Raw genomic sequence first — 12,213 nt, 5'->3', positions numbered from 1 at the left:
AAACTCTATGTATTTGATCTGAGAAATACATCAATCAGCAGTGTGATGTAGACACATGCTGAGGATGGCACACAACATTTTTCCTTGCATTTAAAGAACCAGTTTTATTGTCAGATGAAGAAGAAATCTCCCACACACATGTACCATGTATCTCATGCATGTGCATCCAGTGAGTTCTAAGCCACATCTCCTCTGTTCGTCAATCCCAGCTGCATTCTCAGAAAGCACACACTGCAACAAGCTCTTCTTTGATTGATTAGGGTTTATTAACACCAGCTCTGTGTAGTCCTCTGTAATCGGTCTCTAGTTCGTTTGCCTAAAAAGTCTGGTTCCTTTGGGAAGGTGCGATTTTGTTCTGTCACACAAAAATGCAAATAAAATACACCAACACTTGTGATTGTAGCATGAGAAAAATGTTAAACAGTCCAAGTTGTGTGAATACTGTCTCAAACGCCAACCTTTGAAATAAGGGAATTGCATCTTGTAAAGTATGAAGTGATTCCATCAGCCTCCATAGCTCCAGTCTGATTGGTTCCGTCTCTTTCTGTTCACAGCCCCGAACATCTGCTTTAATCTCCCCGTACTCAGAGGTACATGTGTGTACGTGTTTTTCAGAGCAGGATGAGTTGGGGGGGCAGGGTTGATCTGCCTCTCTGTGTAATCCCTTGCAGTCTCTTATCACCTCTCGCCGAGAAAGCAGCGGTTTGGGGAACAAAAGGTCCCCAGCCTCCTTGTATCAGCAGAGCTCATCTTCTTACATTATTAAACATTCATATTTCCATATTTCATTGAGCCTCCACCGCCTCTGCAAATCACAGGCTAGTTAGCATCCGTACAAGAATGGGATTTGCTTAATGAGTATTAGATTTGTAGATGGTTATCCTGTGGCTGTGTCTTTAGTGCGCCAAGCCGGTCGATAAGTCAGCCGCCATGCCTCTTTCCAAGTGAGGCGGCAGTACCGATCAGTTTGTAGTTTGATGTCTCTTTCTCTTCTCAATCTGCACTGTCAATGCAGAAACTCTCCTTTTAAAAAGCTTTTTCTTTCTTTTTCTTGGTAATCTCAGTTCCAAGAAGATGTTGGAGTTGGCCAGCATGTTGCAACACACCCCGCTTCAGAAGAAAGATTTGGAGCTGGAGCTTGATGAACTTGAGAGTGCAGCAAGGATGGTGGTGGAGGAAGAAGAACAAGCTTCTACAGAGAGCAGCAGCAGTGATTCATCCAGCGAGAGCGAAGAGTCTGAAGCTGAAGAACAGGGCTGCTCTGAATCCAAGCAGGGAGGAGGAGAAACATGTAAAGACAGCCCCTCGCAGCCCAACTCCTCCCCCTCCTCTCCCATCCCCCACTTATCCTCCTCTGCGCTCTCCCCATCGGTAAACAGGAAAGCGAGCACTGTGAGTTCAGACTCACAGGGCTGCAGGCAGCTGATCCAGGAGCTGGGGAGACAGATGACGGAGGAGCTGAGGATCTCTGCAGATTCCTGCTCCTTTGGAGCAGGAGAGACGTTGTTCGCTGATGAGTGACGCTGCAGCGGAGCCAGAGGAACCATCTGGGAGCAGCAGCAGCTGTAGTTTGTGGGACTTTGTTAGAGGATAACCCCCCTGCTCATCATTCAGACTCACCAAGGCTTCATTAGCTACATACAAAACCATATGCAGCTTCACATCTTCATGAATTAGTTCTGCTCCTGTAAAGAAAGTTATTTTTGTGAAATTCTTTCATATTTTGTTGCTATACTTACTTGATTTAATACAGTAAAAATGTAATGTTGTAACTTAACATTCTTCGGACTTTATATGCTTCAAACAAGAAATTCATAATGACACATTTGATGTGTGTTTGTAAAGTTTTGTCCTGCCAATACCAAATGTATCCAATCTAGAACTTCATCAGCTTCATGCAAAGTTATGTCAGACTTGATTAATTTTGGACTCTACTAATAAAGAACTTTAGAATTTGAATTTCCTATAGATTTTTTGTTATAGTTTAGATTTTATGCAATTCATCTTAGTGGGTTATATTTCACTGTGAAAGTATTAATATATTTAGCATAGTTGTCATTTCATTCATAAGTCATTTGAAATAAATCCTTATTGTTTGTGCATTGGCTGACTTAATTTGGTTAGAAGTAGAGATGCACTAATGAGAACTTTGTGGCTGATTTTAAATCACCAGTCACTGGTTGTTGTAAAGGTTTGTTTGACCAAAGACCATTTTTGCTGAAAACATAAAAATAAATCAACTTTGTAATCTGGTGAGCGGACACTGGTCAGAAAGAGAATTGGAATCGGTGGCTTCCTAGCCTTCAGCTGGGCCAACGCGCCGCCCGCTTCCACCTCTTCTGTTTTTGGGCACGTTTCTGTTTGACCAGTGAATAGCAGTGGTCTCAATTTTTTATTTATTTTTATTTTTTTCAACTTTTCTGTTGATTAGGAGTTAAGGAGACAATGGATTGTGGCAATCCGGAGAGCTAACTTAGCCATCAGAGCTCACACTCGGGGTTGTAACACCGGCGTTTCAAACCTGACCACATCAGAGAGCTGAACCTGCTCTGGTCGAGTGGAATCATTTCTTCTTTCCACGACCAGGGGTTTGGGAGAGAAGGCAAAGACCACCGCCAGACAGCGAGGAGGAGGCTAACCCATCAACTAATGTCTGGAACATGATTATGTCTCGGCTCCAGACCCTTTGTGGATTTGGTGTTGGAGTAAAATAATGCTCTGCGGGAGGAAATCCGCCAGCTACAGGAACAGGTGGAGCCTTACGCTGAGGCAGCGACTCGGAACCGTTTTGCTTCTTCCGACATGGACATCAGATTCTTCACAAGGTGAGACTGTTTTAGCAGACGTCTGTTTTACAGAATATGAAATTATTTTAAACAATTCTTACATGAGGAGAATAAAGTGTTTATTACAGATTATATAAATTACGTTTAACACACAACCGAGTGCTCTTCCAATACCAAAGGCAGCAGCGCCATTTATTGTGATATCAGAAATGTTTTACTTTAACATTTAGTTTCCTGAGATATAAATGATATACTGTATATTCATTATATTTTTGTCAATCAAGATGTAAGCTGCCTATATGATGAAGTATGTGCTAACGTGGACTACATGCAGAGTAGGCTGAAACAGTTAATAGGAGTAATTGTGATGAACTGATTATATAAATAATTGTCAACTAACTAGTAATTAATCATAACTCGATACAGACTCAAAAACAAAAACTATGTGCTGAAAGAACACACTCAAAGTAGTAATCTAGTCAAATATAAGCACAAAACACATTTTACATTTAAGATAAGTAAGAAAACATTTACTCAAAACTATAGTGGAGGTTTTATTAAAACAATAATCATAGCCCTGTGCATACGACATTGAAATTACGTATATGTATAAAGCCATTTGCTTCTTTGAGATTGTAAATTTGTTTGTAGTATTTTTATTAAAACTGATCTAATTCCTTTATTAAAAGTTGTCCTGTCTCTTGGTCTTGCTGACAGGATGAGAGTTTATGCTTTGTATACAAAAACACCACATTTCTGTAATAATTTAATTAAAATTCATAGAATGAAACTGTCATTTATATGTAGTCACCATTGTCCTCCATTTGTGCCACTTCTGCTCAGTATCTGTGTGGCTAGGACTGGAGGGTCTGCTGGAAGATTCAACTGGGAGTAGTGAGCTGTCTGAAATAACAGGTGCTGGTTCAGTGGCATCCCTGTAATTCCATCAGTTTTGAATCCCTCAGCACCATCTGTGTACCCTACCAAATATTTGTTAGAGAACAAAATGTACTATTTGTATTATAACAGTACAACCATAAGTTATTTTTATGTTTACAAGGTTATTATTTGTGTGATTATTAATAATATTAAAAATGTAATCAGAATATACATTTATTGAAATCATCTAACTTAAAAATATTTACTTTAAATATTTCTCAGATATACAGCTAAAGCTATACTTCAAATATTTAAGATAAATATTAGTAGGACTATAAACATTTTCCATGTCTTATCAATTTATGAAACTTTGCACATAATTTCACAGAAATAAGTTCAGAACAGAAATAGTATATTTTTCAGGGGATGATAGCGACATCCTGGTGTATTGCAGGTTTGATTCCTGGTCTGGCTGCTCTCGCTTGTGTCTCTGGGAAAGACACACCACCCACCTTTCCTGCTGGTGTTGGGTCGTTCTGTCAGACTGCTGTAGCTACATTCCATTAGATTGTCCTTCTAAACTATTGGATATTTATTAGAATAACACTCGAAAAGTAACACTGCAAGTGTTAATCTCTATAGAGTGAAAGCATATTAACAATTGTGGTTATTAATCAAGTGTACTCTGCAATTCAATTAAACTCTAATAAGAGTAAATCCACTCTGAAATGTTAACACTGTAACTTTAACACTGTACAGCACATGCTCCCGGACTCAGTGTTGAAATTGACTCTATTGGTGTTTTGACACTGCTCATTTTACTGTGTAGGAAGGCAATCTCTCAGCCAAATATTAGACAGATTTTTTCATCCGGGCTCATTTCTGAACGCCTCACAGATACCAAAACTTTGAACTTTGGGTCCTTCAAAGTTAGCTATAGCATCCCATGTGGATGCCATTACTGAAGGAAGAGGGAAGAAGTGACGAGTGCCTTTGTGGGAACACTTACTGTACCATGTTCATACAACAAACTTAATTTGGCCTCATCCTGTGAATATGTGTTTTAGTTCACCATGTAAGCTGCATCTCCAGGTTGTGTTTGAATAAACAAAAGAAGCTGCTGCAGATGGCTCTACACACACTTAGCTTTACTCATTCCTCCATGCCACTCAGCACTCTGAATGTGCAGAAGTCAAAGCCTTTTTAAAAGAGCCATTCTTTACCTAATAAATAGCAAGAAAAGCACTAACCCTTTCCTAAAGCCCAAGCAGTGATTGAAGTGGCAAAGACTCTGTCTGCACTAAACAGGGGAGCGGAGCACCCAGGGTGATTGATTCATCTGGCGCGAACGGAGAAGCGCCGCCGACACAGCTCAATATCATTGGCCGTGTCTAACAGGCGAGAGAAAACAAACATGGAAGCACATGTCAGGCAGATAGATGAGAGCTGCAAGCGAGGCATTTGTCTGAGAGATAAGAGCCCCCGGGGGTGAAGGCAGCTGCCAGATAGGGTAACGGACGGCCCGCAGAGACACACTGACCAGCTCAAGCATGCATGTTTCTGTCTTACCTTCTATATTTCCTCATTTTTAAAGAGAACCTAAAGAACCAAATGAGCAGAAATGCTTAGAATTGAAGAGTTGAAACTGGCTGAGGTAGTAGCTGCATTTCCATTACAAATGTACACAAAACTGTTGATGCTAATGTTGAAAATACTAGAATTTCACAATAGTGTTGTTTCTATTAAACAAACACAATTGAAAACGTTTGTTCACACTGTAAGTTATTAAAAAACAAGCAGCACCATCATCCACCAACTACATAGCAGTTTTAATTTCAATTTGTACAATTGGAATGAATGGAAACATTGCAATTTAACTCACGTTTTTCAATAAAACAGTTTTTGCACTAGGAGGGTTTTTCAGCTATATGGAAATAGATGTATTTTGCTAAGCTGCAATGCAAACACTTTTTAATTTTAATTTCATCTCTCTCTTATTTAATGGAAACACCACAGTTGTGAAATTGTGTTTTCAACATTAGCGGAACATAGACAAAGCTTTGCGCACATTTGTAATGGAAATGCAGCTAGTTATGTTCCACAGCATTGTTTCCTCCCTCTGGCTGTTTTCAGGAGGAATGCTGGAGTCAGCCCAGCAGTGATGAAGATTCCTTATTTCTGCTGCCTGGTGTTACAGAGATGGATGCCGTTGTTAAACACCACCCAAAAAGACGCAACCTGTAGTCAACATCTCCTCAGGGACCGGCGCCATCATCGCTGTGAATGGGATGAGATGAGTTACGTTGTCAATGTAGGCCCATTTAAAACGGCCTTTTGTTCCCGGGACATGAGTCCTGGGACTCTGCACCCCCACCGGAGGCGGCTCGCTCTCCCTTCTGGGGTTTCACATTGATTAAATGACAGGAGTGTCTGTCGTCGTTTTTCATTTTCCGAGTGGCTTCCATATTCCTCTGCTGTCTGTGTGGGACCCAGTCTGTCGCCAGTTTCACAGAATCAGAGGGTTCCTTTTGCAATTAATTTCGTTTACCGACAGACATTTATAAAGAAGCTATAGGCTCTGGTTTAATGAACAGCGTTGACAGATTATACGAGACAATTGACTAGAATTTGATTAATCAACCTGTTGCCAGTGCAGTAAGTGTCCCCTAATGACCCTGGAGGGTCTAGGAAACTGTTTAAGACTGATCTGGGTCATTTTTTTAACGAGCCAATTTGTTTCAGCAGATGTTTAACAGTAATAAGTGGAAGTCTATTAAGGCTTGAGCTCTAGACAGGATGAGGCATTGACACCATTTTTATACACATTTTGTGTGTCTGTAGGCTAAAAGAAACAGAACAGAGCAATAATCACCAAACACATTTCAAGTTGTTAAAAAAATCTAAAAAATAACATTTAAACAACCAGTTCACACTTTAGAATCCTTCATGTTTGTGCTATGGAAGGATTTTTTGTGCTTCCACAACTTCATTTATGAATAGTACATATTTGGCCCTGCAGCACAGACATTTGATACAGATCACATTTAGGGTGATAAATTCACAGAAAATGTATCCATTCTTAAAATGGAAATTGTTAAATAACACAGCTTGATTCCCAAAGTTTATTTTTTGTCAGCTGTGTTTTTTTTTTCTTTCAGTTGAATTTTAAAAAAAAAGCCTGCAGTCCTCCAGCATCTTTCACATAAGAGTGGATTTGGGCGCTTCTGTTTGTTCCACTTGCCAAAATACTGTTATAATACGCTCACTCAAAGACTGAGTGACTTATATTTGTTTCTAACAGTTTAAACCCCTTTTGTTCTGATCACGCGGTCTATCTCCAGTGGTCATTGGGTAAATCCCTGGACAGGTCAGCAGTCCATCACAGGCTAACACAAATAAATACAACCATACAAACCAAGCTACACAAAGAACGATTTAGAGAGATCAGTTAACCTAAGTCATGTTTTTGAACTTTGGGAATGAAAAACTGTCCTCCATAAAAATATTTCAACCAACAAATTTAGCCCATGTGGCAAAAGGTTTGGACACAACCACTTTAAAGTAAATGTGACTGAGGCTTTTTTTTACGTGGCAGTATTATGTAGTATTGTCCATTCACATGGTGTCATTTTATAGCAACATTAAGTGACTATTGCCCCTTTTCCACTGACTCTACATTAGTAGTTTTTAACTACTCAATATACCATACCATACCAATATGTTTAATTATGATTCATCTGATGTTCAGGCTATCCTGAAAATGAATAAAGCTGTGTTCAAACCTTCCATGTTGTCACATGTTGGCCACTAAGACTTGATTGGGTATTAGAAGTTTATACCCATAATCTTCAAATAACAACAAAATAAAATCCAGTAATGCTTACAAGGCTTGGACACATTTTCTCACTTTCCTACATTGAAGATTCTCCAAGAAGACAATTAAACAGTGAGTGGATAGAATGATGTTGCACAAAATAGAAATGAACAAACATGACTTGTATTTTGGGTTCTTGTTAATAACAACCCCAACAGTAATGTAAAAATGTTTGGTTTGCTGAATAATTTGTTAATTTTTGGGTGCCATCATTGGAAGTCTACAATATGAAGTGTCAATGAAATATATGTATATATATATATATATATATATATATATATATATATATATATATATATAGACCAAAAGTTTGGACACACCTTTTAATTCAATGAGTTTCCTTTATTTTCATGACTATTGACATTGTAGATTCACACTGAAGGCATCAAAACTATGAATAACATGTGGAAATATGCACTAAACAAAAAAGTGTAAAACAACTGAAAATACTCCTTATATTCTAGTTTCTTCAAAGTAACAACCTTTTGCTGTGATTACTGCTTTGCACACACTCTGCATTTTCTTGATGAGCTTCAAGAGGTCGTCATCTGAAATGGTTTTCACTTCATAGGTCAACCTGCCCTGTCAGGTTAATAAGTGGGATTTCTTGCCTTATAAATAGTCATGAAAATAAAGAAAACCCATTGAATTAGAAGGTGTGTTCAAACTTTTGGTCCTTCTCTTCTACACATGCCATAAGCTATGTGTGCCATAGCTTATCGCACACACACACATATATATATATATATATATATATATATATATCCATCCATCCATCCATCCATTTTCTGTTCACCCTTGTCCCTAATGGGGTCGGGAGGGTTGCTGGTACCCATCTCCAGCTACGTTCCAGGCGGGAGGCGGGGTACACCCTGGACAGGTCGCCAGTCTGTCGCAGGGCAACACAGAGACATACAGGACAAACAACCATTCACACACAACACACACCCCTAGGGAGAATTTAGATAGACCAATTAACCTAACAGTCATGTTTTTGGACTGTGGGAGGAAGCCGGAGTACCCGGAGAGAACCCACGCATGCACAGGGAGAACATGCAAACTCCATGCAGAAAGACCCCGGCCGGGAATCGAACCCAGGACCTTCTTGCTGCAAGGCAACAGTGCTACCAACTGCGCCACTGTGCAGCCCATATATATATATATATATATATATATATATATATATATATATATATATATATATATATATATATATATATATATATATATATATATATATATATAGTGTACAGAAACATCTGTGCAGAACATGGACTGGAAACCCCAAGATCAAAGTGGGAAACACCCCCAAAAGTGGCGGAGAACGCCAGAGCTAAGATCCTGTGGGACTTCCAGATCCAGACAGACAAAATGGTAATGGCGAACCAACCAGACATTGTCGTAGTGGATAAACAACAGAGGAAAGCCGTTGTGGTAGATGTAGCAATACCAAGTGACTACAACATCAGGAAAAAGGAGCACGAGAAACTAGAGAAATACCAGGGCCTCAGGGAGGAACTGGAGAGGGCCTGGAAGGTGAAGACCACAGTGGTGCCTGTGGTCATCGGGGCCCTCGGGGCAGTCACCCCCAAACTGGACCAATGGCTAAAACAGATCCCAGGAACAACATCAGACATCTCAGTCCAGAAATGTGCAGTCCTTGGCACAGCCAAGATACTGCGCAGAACCCTCAAGCTCCCAGGCCTCTGGTAGAGGACCCGAGCTCAGAGGATAAGAACCACCCGCGGTGGGTGAGAAGGGAATTTTTTTTTTATATATATATATATATATATATATATATATATATATATATATATATATAGTATAACATAGCGTTATTTTAACTCTGTCTCTAAAGTACAGAGGCTTTTTGGGAGGCTTGTATTAGGAACTCTTTGCCATACAAACTGCAGTATGTACAATAATGTGTAGAGTGGGTATACAAAAAGAGACTTTGTTTATTGCGAGCAAAACGGCATTTATTTTTCATCTTTTGTTTGCCTCAACTCTTCTAAATGGAGCTCTGCTATCTCTGTGCTGGTAGCTGCTTCCTCCTGATCCATCCAGGAGTTGCTGCATGTTGCTGACGATTCTCCTCATCGTTTACCATCAAGTCAACAATGTTCTCCCTCTTCTGTTCCCTGGGAAAATCAGACGTTATAGCTTATGGCACACATGTAGATCAATACATGTTTCCTTACATAAACTCTGTGCTGACATGGCTACAGATCTTCGAAACACAAAAATAACATTTATCTTTCTCTCTAATAGAACAGTTGGGACAACCGTACAGGACACAGACTTTAAACATTTTGATACTGGATCAACAGAAGTAAACGGGCTGCATTTACTTCCTGCCCTCCATCTGCATTGGGTGACGTCGGTGCCAAGTCATCTGAAACCCAGCAATAAGGTTAAGAATGCCTCTGAAGATAAGTTTGATCAATAATGGATCAAGGACCGATCAAGGACACATGGACCGATTTGAGATTGTTAACCGTCTTTATTTCACAAATGACCCATAACACCAGAATATGTATTTGTGACCTTCCTCATCTTGCTGTGAATAGAAATTTTACAGGCTTGTCACCATGCAATAATGGATCCTCCCTCTTGTTTTTGTTTGAATTGGGAAAGGTAGTTCCAAGGACAGTGCCTCCATAGACACCCTCCGGCATGCTGCTAGCACGCTGCACTCAGCCTCTGCTTGATTGTAATAGAAAACTCAATCTCCTGGCCATTCCTGAGAGGCAAAGTGATTCTGGTGCTTGAAAAGATTAATAGCCCTCTAGAAGAAATGAATCAGGTGCTCTTCAGGGCCTGACTCCTCAATGGGCGTGCAAATAGAAATCCCCTTTGTGTGCCATCTCTGTTGCCTTGGCCGATTCGCTGCTGCACGGTGCGACGCAGCTCTTGTCTTTTGTGGCCTCCGTTCTGTGTCATGTTGCTCCAGGTTTGGGTGGCTCAGATTCTCGCAACAAGTGAAGCAGGTGGCGGCATGCATCAGCTCAGTCTTTGGGCTTTGATGTTGGGAATTCTTGAGGTGAGTGGCGTATGATAATGTGGGAGTGTGGGATACATCATTGCCTCTAGGGCTGACGATGTTGACAGGGATGGATTATCTAAATGGACTATTTTCATGCCCTTAATCACAAAAGAAACAGTGAAATGCACCTTCTCTGGCAGTGTGTGGGAGTATTTGCTCACGTGTATGGCTGAGTGTTGACAGTGGCGGCATCCACTAACGTCGTCAGTACTTAAGTCTGCTTGATTCTCTGTAATTGGTGTGAGCAATGTCCGTTAAATCACTCCCTAGCTCTCAGTGGACTTAAGCTGTATGGTATCTTAATGATGCAAATTGCCTTTACCACGCTGCTTGAGCTGCGGTAGAATGTGCTGGATCACTAGGAGCTTGTTAGGTGGGCTGCAGTTGTAGGGATATTGTTCCAGTGTTAAGGCAGAAGAACGGTTTCTGCAAGAGTAGCCAAGAGGGGCTAAAGTCTAAAGTCTGAGTAAAGGTGCAGTACACTGTACTGACAAATTACAACTGACAAGTTGCAATTTGTCACACTATCCAACTTTATTGATTTTTAGGGGGGGTTTATGTGATAGACCAACATAAAGTAAGGCATTACTATGAATAATTGTTGATGTTAGTAAGAGACCAATTGACATGTAAAAAAGCCAAGTGGCCAACAGAAGTTATACAATGCATCATAGATGGATAGACAAATAACAAGCCTGTTAGCCTCAGCTAACGAGGGGAAGGAGAGCATTAATCAATGAAGCAGTCAGGAAGTGCATTGTGGCTCTGGAGGAGCTGCAGAGAGCCACATCTGAGAGAGTAGAATTTGTTGGCAGAACAGCCACAAATCCAGCTTTTATGAAGAACAGTACCTTGGTTAATAAAACTAATAAAATAAACAAACAAACAAGAATTCCTGTCTACCAGCTATGTTGGGGATACAAACTGGATGTGCGGGGTTCTTTCCTTAAAACAGTGACAGGGAAGCTGGTCACATATCTGAGGGAAAGATGGCTGGAGATAAATACAATGACAGTCCTTGAGGAAAACTCATTATGGTACTTTTTCACTAGAACCTGTCAATGTGGCTTGACTTGGCTCTACTCTGGTCTTTACAGGCAGTTTTCTTTTTCAATTGAGCAACAGCTCTAGTGGGTTGCATCGTCATTTACTTGGGCGGCCACAGAGTCTAAAAGGTGGTCAAGGAAGCTCTGTTGCCAGCATTCTGATTGGTCTGTGGCTTTCTATCAGACTCGGTTGCTGTTGTGAGTTTTTACAAATGATAGGTTGGATTATTGTAAGAGAGTTGAACTTGTGATGCAACCAGTGGCTCTATCTCCTAGCCAGTCAGTGACTGACAGTTTGCAGGTGTTGCATTTTCAGCTTGAGTCCACATTCTTATGTTATGTGCTTCTGGTACATTATAATTATTTTTGACTATTTTTACACAGTGTTTTGTCTATAGACTTTAGTTAAATTATTTTCTTTGCCTCTTTAAAATATTGTCATTTGAATAATTTTTTATATTTTGTAATTCATATTTGAATGCTTTAAGCTTTGGCACTGTTCTCCATCCGCCCCATCCTAAAACAAGGGGCCCTTGGCAGAAGTTTGGGACCCTTGTGTAGACCTGCCTTTTCACCTCTCTT

General features: G+C 40.2%; 1 protein-coding gene across 1 annotated transcript in view; it reads left to right on the top strand.

Annotated features, from left to right (window-relative positions):
- shq1 (SHQ1, H/ACA ribonucleoprotein assembly factor) overlaps positions 1-1,959 on the top strand; it is a 64,712-nt gene extending 62,753 nt beyond the window's left edge. The window contains exon 12 of the mRNA XM_028022817.1: positions 1,065-1,959. Coding sequence (XP_027878618.1) covers positions 1,065-1,521 — 457 coding nt within the window. The 3' untranslated portion in view covers positions 1,522-1,959. The remainder of the gene's footprint in view (positions 1-1,064) is intronic.
- Positions 1,960-12,213: the final 10,254 nt, after the last annotated feature.

Source organism: Xiphophorus couchianus, chromosome 7 (assembly GCF_001444195.1).
Source record: "Xiphophorus couchianus chromosome 7, X_couchianus-1.0, whole genome shotgun sequence".
NCBI lineage: Eukaryota > Metazoa > Chordata > Actinopteri > Cyprinodontiformes > Poeciliidae > Xiphophorus > Xiphophorus couchianus.
This window is presented reverse-complemented; position numbering and strand designations above follow the sequence as displayed.